This window comes from Phymastichus coffea, unplaced genomic scaffold (genome assembly GCF_024137745.1).
Source record: "Phymastichus coffea isolate CEN01 unplaced genomic scaffold, Cenicafe_Pcof_1.1 PCOF00068, whole genome shotgun sequence".
NCBI classification, from domain to species: domain Eukaryota; kingdom Metazoa; phylum Arthropoda; class Insecta; order Hymenoptera; family Eulophidae; genus Phymastichus; species Phymastichus coffea.
Genome location: NW_026706879.1, coordinates 1,377,999 through 1,395,530, shown reverse-complemented (window position 1 = coordinate 1,395,530; position 17,532 = coordinate 1,377,999). Strand labels below are relative to the sequence as shown.

The window sequence follows — 17,532 nt, the reverse complement described above, 5'->3', positions numbered from 1 at the left end:
TACTATTGAAATAATAGTTTTAATTTAGCAATTTCGGACTTAATAAAAAAACAGTGTTTATGATGGATTTTAATTGAAAGGATTTTTAATGAACTCGAACAATTTATCAAGAATAAAATAATTTTGTACTTAAATAAATATAATGAATTACCTTGAAAATTCAATTAAATTAATTGAGCAATAATATTTGAATTTACGATTTACTGTGACTGAATTAAATTTTAACAAAACCTCATAATTATTAATATTACATGGGTAAACCAAGATTCGAATATTGTGCATCTCATAAAAAATTTAATAATGTTACGTGTTTGAAATGCATATAAAGTAATTATTTGAAAGTACTCGTTTCACTGTGCAGATATGCATCTAATTATAAAATTAGCTTTAATTAAGAAAATTGTAGAGTTTTTAAACCTTCGTCAGGACTGGCACCAACGCACACGCATGCTACTGCAAAGCAGACAAAGAGTATCTGAAAGGAATATCATATTCCAAATAATATTATGAAAAATGTATATGCATGAATAAAATGAAAATGAACAGCTCAGAAAAACATTTTTATTAATTTTCATTGTTACTGAAAAAGACAATAGTAAGGTATGTGCACCAGTGCCCGACCACCGCCCCCCCGCTCTATACCCGACTACTTCTAATATCGAAATAATAGAAAGAGTGATCCTATACAGGCGAATTCAAAATTTCTGTATTATATTTAAAAAAATAATTATGGAATCGATCGAACACGCAAAAAGTTATCGTTTCATTGAACTATTCAATGTTTTCTAAAAATTGTGATAATGTAGATTTAAGTACTATAGACGTTTGATGTATTTATTATGATTAACTGAAGTCAAAACACATTTAATATGATGGTAACCAGTGCACTTACCTTAAAGTTGATTGGAAAAGTATATCAAAGAATTGAATTAGCGACTTGTACATAGATACAAGTTTACCGATACTCTCCATCCGCGTAAAAAAACGGAAAAAGCACGAATGATAAAAAGAGTATCTGTGCCGCATATTTCATTCGTATGAGTAGGTACATGCCGTAACGAATTGGCGTACAGGCACTTTCATTGCACTCGTAAAGGATAACTCGGTTGTCCCTGAAACCACCGCCATGTGCTCTCTTGTCTGTATACAGGTATATGTGAAATAGGACACGGTTTTTTCGTATATTTTACGACACTTGCGTAACATTCCACTGTTTGTATAAGTTAAACCGTGTGTATTTGTCTATTTAGCTTGCGCTGCTTTCTTTTTTGACACATTGGCAAAATTTACTTTGAAACTTAAAAAAAAATATCATAAATTTGTACAGTTCTGAATAGTAATTCAAACGTAGCTCCATTCGTCTCTGTGTTTCTACATAAAATATTATTTTTACTAGTAAATCTTTTACATCGCGTATTGTGTATATTTATTTTGTGAAATTACGTCGAACTTGATTGTCGATAAGACGTAAAATATATTGGTACTCATGTGTAAAATTAATTGTGCAGTATACATTACTTTTGATAACTTTTAGTCAAAAATTAAGTAATAACGAACTAAAAATCATATCTTATCTCACCTTATCCATGATAGATCTTACTATTTAAAGAACCAAAGCTCAACTAAGGGTTGTCAGCAATGACAGTGTTTTATATAAGTCAAGCTAATGAGCGTTTATAGAGAACTGAAGCGGAAATTTACCAATAGATTATGACTTTTGGTAAAGAGCTCTTTACAAATTGAGAATAACGACTTTGTTGGTAACTCATTTCGCAGTAGTAATAAGTTTCGCGTTCGTTGGGCCATACGATATTTCAGAATAAAATGGATACGTTCTAATTAATATGCAATAACAAAACCTGTATTTGTTTTGAAAAAAAAGTAGCAATATTATTAAGTAAATTATAAATATTTTTTTTTATCTATCAATCATTTGGAGAAAAATAGCTCTAAATATTTTTGAAAATACAAATTTGTTTTGCTTCGTTCAAATTTCGTACAAAATCTGTTCTACAGATTTTATCATTATATCGATTTATTTCAAAATCGGTTATTATCCAATTATTTGAATAGACTTCTCGCTTATCAAAGGATTGAAAAAGTATGTTTTATACAAGAAATAGACTTCGAATATTCGAGTGTCATAATCCAATATTGCGTAAACAAAGGACTTTTTGCTCTATTATTTGTATAAGTATATTAAAGAGAAAGTAAAATAGTGACCGGATAAGTATTGTTGATTGTCGTCACTTTATATGTACTCACTCCATTATACGTTCAAAAAGAAAATTCTATGCCTGGAACTTTTTATAGAAGCTCGTTTAACAAAGTCATTTCCTTTTTCGGCATAATCTTTTCATGTTACTCATATCTACATTTATATCAAGCAAGATAACAATTACAATGATCAAAAAAACCGAAAAGGAAAGTAAATAAGATAGCATATAAGTTTAATATATTGATTTCATAAATACCGTAACATAAAAATGAATAATCCTGCTGCAATTTCCTTAGATTACCTACTTTATTATTCACTATAGATTACATAGAAGATGGTTATCTTCATGCATAATTATAAATAATTACTGGTGAAATGAACGCATCCGCCAAAGTTTAGGTGTTGTTAGAAAAATAATCCACTGAGGGCATGTGATATAAAAATTTGCATTAATAGAAGCTCAAGTTTTCAATTTTCTAGGTTTCGCCAATAGTTTTACTTTCTAAATTCAATTGCTATATTTTTCAATATTAACTAATTATTACTCTTATATAGTTAATTTATTTTTTCAATAAAAGAAAACCAATTTATTCGTTATATTTTATCGGCTACAATCTTGAACTTTCTAAATTTTATCGTGATATAAATATATTATTACTTATCGATAATAAATAATATTACTATATGTTTCTGTCAATAGACTCTTAACAGATCAAGATCCAAGGCCAAGGAGGGTCACAAATCAATTTGTTGTCTACCTGTATTGAAAAAAGTAAAAATACCTAAATTCTAAATAAAAACTCACCAGTATGTATAGAGTTCAATTAAAACACGTCTGAAGTAGTCTCGTTCGACAAGTTAAGCTTCGTAGTGAGTCTCATTTCATTTACAATTACGCTAGAATGAATACTCGTTCTGTGCTCACAAAGTCCCAAAATAACATTGATTTGGCAGACACAAAGTGATTGGAAATATTAATAATAGAGTTCTTAACCCAAAATCCAAGTATATTTACTGACTTATGTAAAAACTGAATAAAAACTGAACAAAAAAGCTAAAAACTAATTTAAAAAATATAAATACCCTTGCTTTAATTCGAAAATAAAATATATATAATAATAATGTAATTTATGAGTTATATTTTACTATTTTCATGATTTGATTATTTATTTTTCAGTTTATTAGCCTCTAGGCAAAATACTGAATTTTACATTATTATTTCTTTCATTGGATCTACACTAACTCAAATCAAACCCTAATGTACATACAGGTCTTATGAATTTGAAAATTCCGTTTTTTCTACTGGTTTTTATGTAATTTAAACTTCAAAATACCTTATACATTATACAATATAATGAAATATTTCAAGGATTCTCCTGTTAATTTCGCCTTTATTTTCAATTTTAGAAATCTAGTATAATAGTTTTATCTTATAGATGGATACAACAATGTGTCATAAAAAATATTCATATATTTATATAAAATCAAACTAAAAAATAAATTTAAAAATCTAGAAATTCGTTTCTATTATAGTTCATAATTACTAATTTTTTAGAATTTGATCAGTTGCCTCAATTTTTACATGGTCATATTCTGGACAAATAAAAAAATGCTAAGATTATTTTGTTATAATAATATTAGTATTATTTATATTATACAACAGTTAAACCAACAAAAATATTAATGAATATTAGGTAAAAAAGTATTTTATACATAATTACATATGTTACAAACAGTTACATATAATTATCACGCGATCACTATATTCAATAATACATGGCGTTAAAAGAGAATAGTTCTTCTTTGTAATCAGCTTTATTGACAAAAAATTCGTGACTTTTTGTCCATATTATAGGATTTGTACGGGCAGGTGGATGTAAGCGCAGGTATCAGAGAAGACTTGACTGCCAAAGCTGACAAGGGTGCAACCCAAGTTCCTTCCGCCGACGTCACACCTGTCTCCACGTCAGATCTGCAATATTTACATTGAATTTAGCTTGTACGAATGGACGAACATACCTTACTTTTGTGATGTGTAAGTTTTACACTTTATCGAGTTTATTGAGTTACCTTCTGTTACTGAGTAAATATTATTACTGCATTCAATAAATATATCCTTTAATCAGTTTTAATGAAATAATTTACCCAACTTTATAGCAATGCATAGATACAATCTCTTCAGTGCATGTATAATAAAACAACATGGTTTACATTAACGAAATTTAGCAACTGAACGTGGTAAAAGAAAATAAAAGAATACGCAAAAGTGAAACATTGGACTTATACACACACACATTATCGTGTTGTTTTATTGTACACGCACTGAAGATATATATATATATATATATATCTTCAGTCATTTTTGGATCATATCTAATGGGCTTAGCACCAAATTCTTTTAATAAAATCAGTTCTTTATATAGCGCTTGATCATTCTTCATAAATGTAATGCAATTATGAATTGAGTTGAATTAATAAGAAACAAAAAGAATTCTGAGATAAAAAATATGTTTTTCACGCATACGTTTTGAGCACAGGCGCTGAATAAAGAGCAAGAGGATTGATTGGCGGTGGTTTGAGTAAAACAACGTCAACGCCAGATGCAAGTAGCTCAGCCCTAAGAGCTTCAGCTGCACCCTCGACGGCCTTGCGCGATGCGCTAAAGGCGACCAAGCCCGCGCCAGCCTTAGCGCCAAAACTGATATCTGAGTCTCCCAGTAAGATTATGCGACCTAAAATTAGCAAATAAATTAATATATTTCATATGGATACATTTTTGTGTATAAAGTTTCTTATGAAATTTGAGAAATGTTCGGTCGGTATGTCATTATATTATATTCACTTGTTTTTGCTTTTAAGTGATTTGAAAATCGACAGTGAGATAGCGTGTTTGGTAAATTGTTTATGTTTTTGAAAATATCTTTTATGTATCTGATATTATTTTTCAAAATTTATTTACAAGCATGTAATACTAGTAAAAATGCTATAAAATTGACTAATTTAATAAAAATAAAAATAACTGACGACGACATTTAACAAAAATTATTATTCAACAAGTATTAAAATAAAACAGTGACCTCGCTTCGCCCTTAAAAGCGGAATAAATACTCGAGCAGCTCGCAAAGGTGCCACTAAGTTATGACGTAACATGGACTCCCAAGCTGCACTTGCTTGCCTTTCGATGACACCAGGAAGAGCTAACCCACCGGTGTGCACCACTGCCCATAATCCTACAAAGATAAGTAATTCTATATAAATGCATGCATAATAATATTTTATTGAAAGTTGAACATAGACTTCTTAAGATTATCATCAAGAAAAGTTCCACTTCACATCCACGATCAGAATCCTAAACCAAAATTTCTCTTTCTGCTCAATGTGGTTGAAAGTTGATTGAAAGCCGCGATTAAGCGGCCGTTCAAGGGTTAATTCGCTACACCAGCTTTGCCCCTTTTGCACATAGCAAATCGCGTTCATAGTTTGCGTGAAAGTTGGTTCACGGCTTGGAAAGCGATTGGAACTAAGGTTATTAGTTCAACGGGGTAAGCTCGCGAGCGCGAGCGTAGACTCGACGATTTACGGCGTTCACCGCAGAATGCTTTGATCAAACCCAACGGTCTCGAGCAGTTGTAAATAATTGAGTTCCTTACTACATGCATGCAGGCTACGATGAGTTTAAAGTTTTTGTTACAAAAATACGCGTAGAATCCAAGTTAGCCACTAAACGCTTCGAGCTTTACTGTTTAATCTTGTATGCTTGCTGTAATTTTGTAACTCTATCACTCTGAGCATTTTCATATTTTCTAGAAAATTATGAATAGAATTCGCATTTTGAGGAATTTTCATTCAGTTTTTTTATCATCATATCCTTAGCAATATTTATTATAATACACAAACAAATTTTTTAACTGATCTTCCAAAATTTATTTTAATATTTGTAAAATAGTAGATAATCTATTTTCATCTTTATAAAACTGGACTAAAATATTATAAGAAATTGCTTCGTAATCATCAAAAATAAAATTTAATTACACTAACCATCTTCGCCAGCTGGCAGTTTAGCTCTAACTGCATCAAGACAATCGCGCAAACTATCTTCGCGAGTCGAATCAAGCTCTACTGGCACAATCTGACCAGGGTTGTGACGCGTTTCTAGTTCTTCGTCTGCCGATAGCTCTTTGGGCCTTGTTCTCTGCTGTTCCATTGCACGCAAGATCCTCGTTGCATGTGAGTTTCCCGACGGATCCAGTAGTCCGGCAAATACCTATTAATACAAGAAATATTATAGTGAATTTATTGTAAAAATAAAATAATTCTGACAGCCAATAGTTCCATAGACATGTTACACTCAAACAGTGGTGCTTAATTTGAATTTGATGAATTCATTACAATGATTTGTCGTAAATACTTGTAATGTATTGTGATCGTAAATATTGATTAAAGCAGTTAATATGTCAGTGAACACAAGAGTTGTAATATTAAGTGTATTATAATAATATAAAAATATATACAATACTATCATTTTGTCGACTAAGAAATAAGTATGTTAAGAAAAATGATTTGGTAAATAAATGTACTAATAAAAATATTGGAAGCTGTCTCATTGGGTCTATTTTTGGTAATTATATAATAAAAGTAAAGTATCAGCTAATAATGATCGATTAAATAATAAATAATTAAAACTACTGACATTCCATAAATCCATTTTTATTCTGAGTAACATAGTTCTTCAACCCTTTTCAGGTGAAGACGTTGGCAATGAGAACAAGAGTCGAACGTATAGGTTGTTCTCGTTGTTAACTCTTTGCTTATAAAGAGGACCGGAGAACTATGTTTCCCAAAATAAAAATAGATAGACGAAAAGTAAATAGATCTAATTACTTATTCATTATAATAAATATCAAAGAAAACTTTTCATATCGTATCGACTTTAATTACTGCTCAAGAAGTAATAACAAAGAGCTGGAATGTTCATACGTTATAATTTTTATACTACCTTTCACACACAATTAAATTTTAATTTACAACGAAAAAATATGTCTTTATGAGCTCTTTAAATAAAAGAGAAAATATCCTTGATTAAAATATAAATTTTTTGAAATTTGTGAAATATATAACAGACTTGCAATTCAATAAATATTCAATCTAGCATTCCATACCTTATCGGGGAAGAATTTTACTCAGAAGCCAAGTTAGATCTGAAAAATTGAAAGTCCTCGAAGTATACGAATGAAAATATAACTTCTGTACTAGGAAAATTAGAGCTCATATTACATAGTACTACAGTCTGCATGTTTGTAATTTTAGTGACGGTACAATCTGCATCCTATTTAAAAACTCGTTATTACCTTTGAGAGTACTTCTGAAATCCGGCTAATAATATGAAGGGAATAACGAGATATATAACAGCGGAACGCGTTGCAAGCTTTATCGTTCTCAATTCTGGGTTATCATTCGCGTATAAAATAATGCCAGAGCGGCTCTCTGTGCGCGCGGGCAGGCAACGCATCAAAGCCCGTGATTACTTTTCATTACGCTTTGAAAAATGCATACGCGCCGAGTTATTACTCTCTCAAAAGCCTTTCGCTCAGTAGACGCATACTGTAAGGCCTGCCGTCCTCACAGTAGTACGTACAATTTCGAAATTGCGCGCCCCGATGCACCCGCTACTCGTTAACGGCATTAGCTTAATTCTGTCTGCCTTTTCATTAATAAAATAGAAAAGTGCTCGTACCGCAAAGAAAAAAAGAAGGGCGAAAAATAAAGGGACGCTACAAAATTACTCCGCGGAACGCCTTGCAAAACTTTACGGCATTCATTGTTATTCAGCCGCGACAAAAATTATCATTGCTCCTCTCTCTCTCTCTCTCTCTTTCTCCTGCGAGGCTACAATATACAGCTCTTACACCGTAAAACTTTACGAGGGTGTATAGCGTCCTGCGCTCGCTGGTCGCGTATTGTCCGCGCTTTTGAGACGGAGTGGCAAAATTATAAGCGAGCCAAGCTCTTGCTCAGCACCCTCCACGAACAAATTTCTTTTCCAACGAGCACTCGAGTTACTACCTTACTCGTCGTCGTCGTTCAACTTTCTTCGGAAGTTGTTCACATTTTGTTCTTCTTTCGAATTATCATTCATTTGAACAGGTAGCGCGTTCGATAAGTTCGATTGTGAAAATAATTTAATCGTGAATTTTTTTTTTCGCCGTGTTTGATTTCATTACTTCATTGTCTTTTTTATCGATAAAAAAGTATACTTAAAAAGGTATTTCTGGAGATAAATTTTTTTTCCGAATATAACTTTAAATAACTTTTATAAAAAAACACATTGAGATTCGCGTAGTAACGATTATCCATTAGAGAGATAAGAGTACTTGAAATAGAACAATTATCCGAAGTAACTCGAACAGGTATAGCTGCTGATACTGCCGTTTCTTGCTAATTATTAGGAAACGACACGAAAAGCCACTTTGGTGACATAAAATCGGAATGTACACGTGGTATCTAGATTAACGTTGGCATTATGATACCTTATAGCCAGCTTCGGATAGAGCAAGGGCGAGTTGAAGGCCAATACAGGTGTCGCAGCTGGTGACGAGGACGTGACGTTTGCTGCGCATCTCGAACTCCTCGTTGGCGTTGTGTGATTGACGCATCAGATAGACCAACAAGGCTGCTACGATCGAGCATAACGCCAGGATTTGCAGGGCCAGGATGGCCCCTGTTTCGGCGTCCATCTTGCTTCGTGCACTTTTAAACTCGGTTTTACTATCTGAAAACCGAAAAATAAAAATGTTTCAAACATATAATGTAAAAAAACGTATTTTTAGTTTATAAACATTTCGCTGTAGTGTGTAGAAAAATAGCAGTAATCATCCGGAAACTCATTCTATTTCTAGAATATTCATAATAAGTCATAAAGTTAGTTTTAATTATAAAATACACGTATTTAATGGGCTATGAATCATTTGATATATGTGTGGGGGAGCAAGCGCACGGAGCTCGGGAGGCAGTGGTTGCAAATAAAAACAAGAAGAGCTTTTCGCAACGTTATAGAGAACTACATGGTCGTGCGGATGTGGGAAGCGAGAGAGAGAGAGAGAGAGAGAGAGAGAGAGAGGATACTACAAACATGAAATTTATTAAGCCCTCGTTAAGGGCACTTGCCGCTAGCATATACAAAAATATCGCAAGCTCATTTGACCCCGATCTCCTCGTGTAACCGGCCTAATTATCGTTAGTCGCACACTCTCTTTCTTTCAAACTTTTATTGCTGAAACGTGCGTATATATGTCGGCTGTTCCATTTTTATCCTCCGGTTTGTAGGTAACATGCATATAGGGAATATAAAACTTTAGTCAGTATAATTTATCGGACTTTTCTTCTCGTTTACTCGTTTACTGCAAAAGCTTCAAATTGTATTGTCGCCATTAGTACAATGAATTTAGAGTACTTTAATCATCCTTTAATTTTTTTTTTAATTTACTCACAGTTTTTCCAACGTGATACACATTTGCAAGACAACTTTGTTACTAAGCATAAACATGTGTTATGTGTCGTAATGGATTATTAGATTACTGATCAGAAAGTTGCAAGACTTTGCAAGACTGAAATGTTTTGGAATCGAATAAAACAAATAAAAATAAAACTTTATTCAGAGTATATATATATATTTTAGCACGAAAAAATAATATTGAAAATAACGTGAAAATGATATACGTTACTGTTTAAGTACTTTAATTGCATGAACTTTATTAAATGAATAATATAATAAGTATTATTTAATTTCCTCTAATATGTATACACACATACACACATATTTTATAATTTAAAACACTTAATGGTTAAATTGGAAAATTACCGAAAGAAAACTTATTTGGATAATCTTTTTTTTATGCTTTTGTTTTCCTATATTAAAACTAAAACTTTTGCTATTACACATATAATATTGATACTTTTTTTCAAATATGAATTTAAATGAGATAAAGAGGCGTGTTTTTCATTACGTTTATGTACATAAACTGCGTAGAGTATTAAACTACATTTACATCTACAAGTTGAAACATTTATATCGAGGAATCGTTTCGGGAGGAATGAACTGTGTACCGTTCGCAACAACATCGGTTCGTGGGTCGAAACACTCAAACGGAAAAAAAGACTGTTTTTCTCTTTCCCGGTGAACGGCTGTAAACTTTTTCTGCGTTGGTGCCAGTAGAGGAAGGAATCACTCGCCTTTCTAAAGCTACTAAGTAAGTTTCCCAAAGGTGTGCTGCCATATATATCGCGTACGTGGTCTTTTTTATTTGCTTCTTCAGTCACGTCCGATTTATCTTTTAAGCATACAGACCGTGAAGAAAAACCTTGTCATTCTTAAACTCAAACGCGATGTTTATTTCTACCTTTTTTCTGGATGGTCAAAGATAAAAGATAATATGAATTCTTTATGTTTGCTATTGGATTATTCAAGTCATGTTTCCGTAAAAATATGAAAAGTTCAACAGTTAGCTACCCCACGCAGCACAAGCAAAAACTAATTCCATTTTGAAATTCACAAAAGCTTCTGCAACATTTTTATAGAATAAGAAAAGAGCTGTCAAAACACAAATAATACTGAGTTCCTTTGAAATAAGTGAAGAATGAAACTATACAAGGTGTGGGAATGATTCACTACAAGCGCGTACGTCACGCATGCATTTATAAATACGTTAAGTGAGAATCGTAAATATGCTCCTAACGCAATAATTATGTTATTTTCGTTACAAGGCTGACAGCTCTGTCATTCAAATTATCCTAGCAAAATGTGCTCTTCCAAGATAAACTTGCGCGATAGCACGAGGGTATGGTTACGTTACATTGCCCTTGGAAATGTATTTTGAATAAAGTGGAGATTGCTTCATATCGTATAAACAGGTATTGTGGGAATACTATTTCAGTGTTATTAATGAATCGCATTCAAAATACATAAATGCGAGGGTTTTCTTAAAAAATAAATTTACATTCGATACTTGAAAGGTTTTGAGAAGTTGATATTTTTATAAATCATCGTAAAAAATATTTTCAAATGCATCGAAACTGCTAAAAGAAATACCCGCTAAAAAACTTGATTCGATTAATTCCATTGACAAGTCAATCGCATTTTTAAAATGAAACAATATCACGGCAAAGTAAAGCGCTTAAAAAATAAAGGTTAGCGTACGCCAAATCAAATTAGTATGAGAAACTTTAACAGTACTTTGACATGCGTCTACGACGTACAATAATTACGTGAAATTGTTTCGATAGCAAGTGCGCAATACGGTTTACTTGAGCGTACAGCATCTAATAATTTATAAATATGTCCTCTAAAGCGCACACAGGAAAGTTTAGCTATAATATACGAAACGCCAAATGCGATGCCTGCACGCTAGAAAATATCTCTTTCTCGTGAACTGTAGTAGTAACCGTATACGTGACTTTCAATATATATTTATACATATATATGTATATATGAAGAAGGTAGGTATATATAATCTTGGCCCTTGTAGCGAGGAGAGCCCAAGGAAATCCTTGAGTTTCCGATGTCTCAGCAATGCCCCTCCATGCTATACTACTTATATACTCTACTCGAGTTTACTTTCGAGAATTGCCGAGGAGACGATGCCGAAAGATTTTCTCCGGGAGTCGCGCATTGCCGACGACAGTATTCGCCTCGAACAAATCTCAATAATGACCCACTCGCCATTTCTGTCTGTCTATCTGTCTCTTTCTCTCTTTCTCTCTCTCCTGCGTAGTATCTTTTTTTTTGTTCTTTCTCTGTCTCCCTCCCTTTCTCATTCCCATCGCTCTTTCGTGACTGAATGAATGATAAGTATACATGGCTAAACCAGTTGGGAAATATCACCAAATGGAATCAACTTCAATATAAATTAGTAATAGATTCCCCAGAGATGCAAAAAACATTTCCGAGTCACTGCAGTAAGTAGCCTTACGAGTTATCTCAAAATTGCTCAAAAAGTACATAATTTAGAAGGTTGGCCTGAATAGCTTCAACCTTTGAAATATAGAAAACAACCACGCTATCAAAAGAGATATTTGAAAAAGCTGTTTATATGACTTCAACGTTTTAAATATAGATACGATCGAAGACAAAGTCATTTACGTATTTTTTCATATTTTTTTTTTCAGTGCAGCTAAGAACAGTTCAATAATGCGTTGAAGAATTTTCTATTGTATACTATCACATTTTAAGCAAACTGTGTCAAAATTTTTACGTAATAAATTCAACACATAATGACATCTTTTAATTAACTACTTCACATTAAAGACGATCTAATACAGTATTGGTTAAAAATCGATGTTTGACAATTTTTTCAGGCATTTTCCCGTGCAAAACTTTTAAATTAACCAACGAATAGAGGATGTGGGAATATAAGATAAAAATGAAATTACCTGTGCCCTACATAATTAGCTATCGAGTAATTATAAAAAGTAGAAGCTCCGTGACCATAAGTCCATCAATCTTATTTCTTTTCAAATTACGATGGAATCATCCGATTGACCGATACTGATCGACAAATATTATGTTTAGCTATTTGATTAAATCACTATGTTAAAGAGTGCACGTGTATATATTCACAGTGTAGAGCTGTGAATATTTTTGATTGAAAATATCACCATCGACTTGATACATATATTTTAAATGTTGGTCCGTAATAATTTAATTGTTGTAATCTTCACCATTGTTAACTCAATGGGTGACTACTATTTTTATAATTTTTGAATTCTTATTAAGTAAGAGAATCATGAAAGAATATTACAGATATGAAGAAATTCAAAGACTAAACGAATGTCCGATTAATCCGTTTAATCAGGACACGTTTCTTTTAGCAGCTCTTTTTCGTACAGGCAACACACGCGCCGACACAGTTCATCGGTAGAGTTTCACATCGGGAGTCAAAGCGCGCACGCGTATGTGTGCTAACGGCATCGAGTTTGGCGCAAGCAACGGAAAATTAGCGAATTCGTTAGCCATCAGTGCTCCCGAGGCGATTTCGAAATCTCTTTCCGAGTTTCGAATTTAACGCGTGTTGCAGCACGGCTTCGTGCGCGCGTCCGTGAGCTTAAGTTTTGCGGCGCGCACACTCTTCGTGAGTCCGCAGCGCGGCACAACCATCGCTGCGGAATGCAGTTCTTAAGCGTTGAGAGACACTTGGCTTATGTCGCTATTCCACTTGCACTTTCATAAATAACTTGTAATAAGATTATTTTTGTTTATTTTATCGTGATAGCTATCTCCGTATACTTTCACTGTAGAAAACGTGGAAATATTACGTATCTGATACTATTTTCTTTTAAGGTAAACGTTAGTTTCAATTACAGTGTCTACGAGCACTGCATTTTAATTTTTTTCTTTCATAGTGAAAATGACGTTGGTTCAAGTTCTCAACTGGTAGTTTACGACTTCTCAATTATTCCAGTTTGGTTATAGAAAATAATTAATCTAACTATATATTTGCGACATGATTGAATTTCGAAATATGTTGTAATTTGTTCTATATCTACTTCAGTACTTCTTGCATCTATTTTATCATTTTACTTTCCTAAAAGTAGATTAATTATTTTTAGGTATTTTCACTTTTGAACACTAAAAGGATGCACTTATAGAACATTGTTCAAATATTTAATACAGGTGATAATAATGTTACAAATTTGTTACTTAATTCGTACACAAATTAAATTAGTAAAAAAACTAGTAAATTATTAATAGTACAAAAGTATTACAATTTGAGATGGTTTTTTCATTCCTCCTGAAACTTCTTCGTGCACTTCATAATTTTAACTGTACACCGTAAACTTTATTACAAAAGAAAGAAAAAGAACTCAAAAAAGAATTTAGTAGCACGCAATAAAGATACTGCACTACCAACAAAACTAGTTATGTTAATTCTTAGTAAAACTAAATTGAAGGTATGATGTAACTTAGTTGGTCACTTTAAATCATTAATCTACTTATGTACAACTACACACACATTTTTAATTTTTTTAAACTCCGTTCACTGCAAAATGCGGAAAATAAAATGCAAGGCTGTTCAGGTAAAATTATACAAACCGGTGTTGTTTTGTGTATTTTATAAATATGCATTACAAAACGTACGTTTACTTTACAACTTTGAAAAAAAATGTTTTGCAATAGAAGTATAACGTTGATAAGAATGGCTGAAAATTGTCACAGTGCTGATTTTCGGAAAACGGTCATGTATGTACGTATAGATATGTCAAACTCATTGATAACTAATCACACGCTAGATTTTTATAGCTATGTTCTTTAGTGAAAGATTTCACTGCTTATTATGAAAACGTTTTCTCAGATGATTGTAATCAGTAGATAATTTTACCAGCATTAATTGAAGAAAGTTTCTATCTTCAAATCCAGAATGTATTTATCTATGCCTTAGAAGCACGATTCATATATTCTCTTAACTTTTAATCTGATTGATTCACGCAGTTCTTAACGTACATAATACGACTATACATAATAGCAAAAAAAATAGAAACGCAAGGGCGTTTGTGATTTGTTGCATAACAACCGTCTTGGAATTTCAATAGTAGTGAGAAAATTCTGAGAATGAAGTGTACGCTTATGTAAAAGGTTCGTATCCATGCTCTTTAGAAATATTTTATAGGAATAAAAAACTGTGTCATCGATGTCGAGTGTAAGCTCAGTTTCAATTGCGATTCAAGTGAATTAGATTATAATTTCTTCAAAAAAAGAATTTTGTTGAAAAACTGTAATTTTTTTTGAAACTGATTAATACAGTCAACGGAATAACAAGTAAGTACTATTAAATATCAGATTTGGCTAAAACAAAATGGCTTTCTACCTGCAGCTTCAACAAATATCACCTTTTTAGAACGAAATTAAAAGAATAACAGTTTAATAAACTATCCATAAACATACTTTGTTTTATCTTCCCATGGAAATAAAAGAACAAAATACAGTTAGATTTAAAAACACTTTTTCGTATACAACCAAGACTTGATAACATTTTAACAATGAAATATTCAGAATTTTATGATTTTTAGAGAAAAGTTGCATGAAATACCTGTTAATGTGATAACAATACTGAAAATCGCGAATTGTATTAAATTTACCTGCTATAGCCGCCAAAATCAGAAGCTGTTATACCACATCAAGCACATATAAAGGAAGGCTCTGTATGAAACGTACAATACAAAGCGCTCGAGGTCCCATAAAGAAAACGCTCTGCAATACAACGTGCGGCCACGTATGAAGATATATAAGTATAACATAATTCTGTCGGCCACGGACGAGTTCTTTCATTGTTGTATTAGCAAACGGCATTGTTATCAAAGAAATAGCTAACTGTGTAATATATGCATATTCTACTACTTCTTGAATAAGAGTATTAACGTAATTAAAATAATTTTTTATAAAAGATTTTTCAGCTTTTTCGCACTTTCATTGTTGTTTACGTAACATTTGCCATTAGTAGCCATTAATATAACGATGTCTGATCAAAACTGTACTAGTGCGGAATTCTCATAGCGAGCGTGAGTATTGTTTTGAAAAAAATATTTGATGATTCACTTTCACGGTGAAACGTAAAAATGCACTATGCGCACGTGCAGCGCATTCTCAGGATACTTTTCAGTATGCTTCGCATTGGTTAAGCTCTCACGTATATGTGACACCCAAGGCTTTTTTTTGTCCTCTTTTTTCCATTGATTCTATGGATCAACTTTGTTATTTTTCACGTTCGTTTTTCAAACGAAGACTGTAAGAAGTATTTGTCGTCGAAACTCCATCCAGATTTTATAAATATATTTTAACAAACGTGTACGCATTTTTGTCAAAGTATGAACGATCTTTATACTTCATTGCAAGCTGGCTTTGACTATTAAAAGATTTGTTGTTTGACGGAAACTTTGAAATAGCTTAGATACAAATTAATCTAGAACCTTTCCAAAATATTTTATTTTTAATAAAGAAATTATTGTTTTCATTTGACAATACTTAATTTCGCAAAACAATCTTATTTAGAAAAGAAACTTATCAAACTTTTTTTATAGCCATGAATATGTATTTATAACTGAACTCAGCAAATAAGATTCTAGTAGAGATTAGCATTCAATGAAAAAGGAACGTGTTATTAAAATAGATGACTCCGCATGAGATTTATATTCAAATTACTATTTGAACAGTTATGAGGAAGAATATCCAATTATTTCATAATAGTCGATAACCAAAGATTATAAGTTTGTTCGATACCAAAGCTTGTAATTGAACAAAGAGGTATGTTACCGATAGGATAAAGAAGTTTGCGATTTACCGACAGGCTAATATAAGTTTTGATTTTTCGAAGAGCGAGCAATTGTTCTTTAGTCATAGTGATGAATTGTTTTTGTAGTCATAGCGATGAAATTGTTACCTTTTTTTTTTTTTTTTTTTTTTTTTTCTGGACAAACGACACACGAGCTTGCGCTCCCCCCTTTTTTTTTTTTCTCGCTTGGCTTTTTTTTTTTCGCGTCGAGAGCGGTCGCTTGTGACTTTTGCTCTAATAAACGCTTAAAAATAAAACGAAAACTGTCTGAAGTTTTATTCCTTTTAAGAATTAAAAAAGCTTGGTCGAAAACATTTTGGTGCCGAAACCCGGGAATAAAGAAAGTTTCCGAGTTTTCTTTTTTTTAATTCTTGCATTTTCGTTGAAAAAAAAAAAAAAAAAAAAGTGTCAGTGAAGAATGGCCGGTCGAGGAGGTCAGGAGCAGGAGGTCGCTTATGACGACGATGCTCATCGTCAAGTTGACAGTGGCGTTGTCATGGCGGCTGCACCGGGAGTTGCTCGAGCTGCTGGCGCTCGGGGCCGGGCTCGTGTCCGAGGCGCTGAACATCTTCCTGCTCGTGGCCGGGAGGCGGCGCCTCGACGAGTTGTCGGCGGTCTTCCTGCTGCAACTCGAGGCCGAGTTCGGGTCCGGGCCGCCGCTTCGAGAGCGGCTCCAAGGCGTGACGCAGGTCCGGGGCGGCGTGCTGCCGGCGAGAGCGGCGCGGCTCTTCCTGCTATCGTTGCCCGAGGTCGGGCCGTTGCTGGTCGCCGAGCCGCCGCCGCCGCCGTCCCTGCGCGGGCTGCTGCTGCTGCTCGTGGCCGGGCCGCCGCGCTCGCGCCTGCTGCCGCCGCCCGAGGTCGGGCCGTTGCTGTTCGGCGGGGCGTCGATGCTGCGCCGGCTCCCGCCGTCACCGCTCGTGAACGGGTTGACGCTGGTCGCCGGGCCGCTGCCGCCGTCCCTGCGCGGGCTGCTGCTGCTGCTCGTGGCCGGGCCGC

At 33.6% G+C, this 17,532-nt stretch overlaps 1 protein-coding gene across 3 annotated transcripts in view; it reads right to left on the bottom strand.

Moving 5' to 3' along the window:
• Nucleotides 1–3,853: 3,853 nt before the first annotated feature.
• Nucleotides 3,854–17,532, bottom strand: part of LOC131667592 (D-beta-hydroxybutyrate dehydrogenase, mitochondrial-like) — a 38,197-nt gene continuing 24,518 nt past the window's right edge. For 2 of the 3 annotated variants that reach the window (XM_058941092.1, XM_058941091.1), the window contains exons 2-6: nt 8,746–8,987; nt 6,257–6,482; nt 5,296–5,448; nt 4,743–4,950; nt 3,854–4,190 (exon numbers count right to left, since the gene is read on the bottom strand). In XM_058941092.1, coding sequence (XP_058797075.1) covers nt 4,034–4,190; nt 4,743–4,950; nt 5,296–5,448; nt 6,257–6,482; nt 8,746–8,952 — 951 coding nt within the window. In that variant the 5' untranslated portion in view covers nt 8,953–8,987 and the 3' untranslated portion in view covers nt 3,854–4,033. Of the gene's footprint in view, nt 4,191–4,742; nt 4,951–5,295; nt 5,449–6,256; nt 6,483–8,745; nt 8,988–10,321; nt 10,438–17,532 lie in introns of those variants that run through there. The other variant, XM_058941093.1, reaches the window with a different exon arrangement.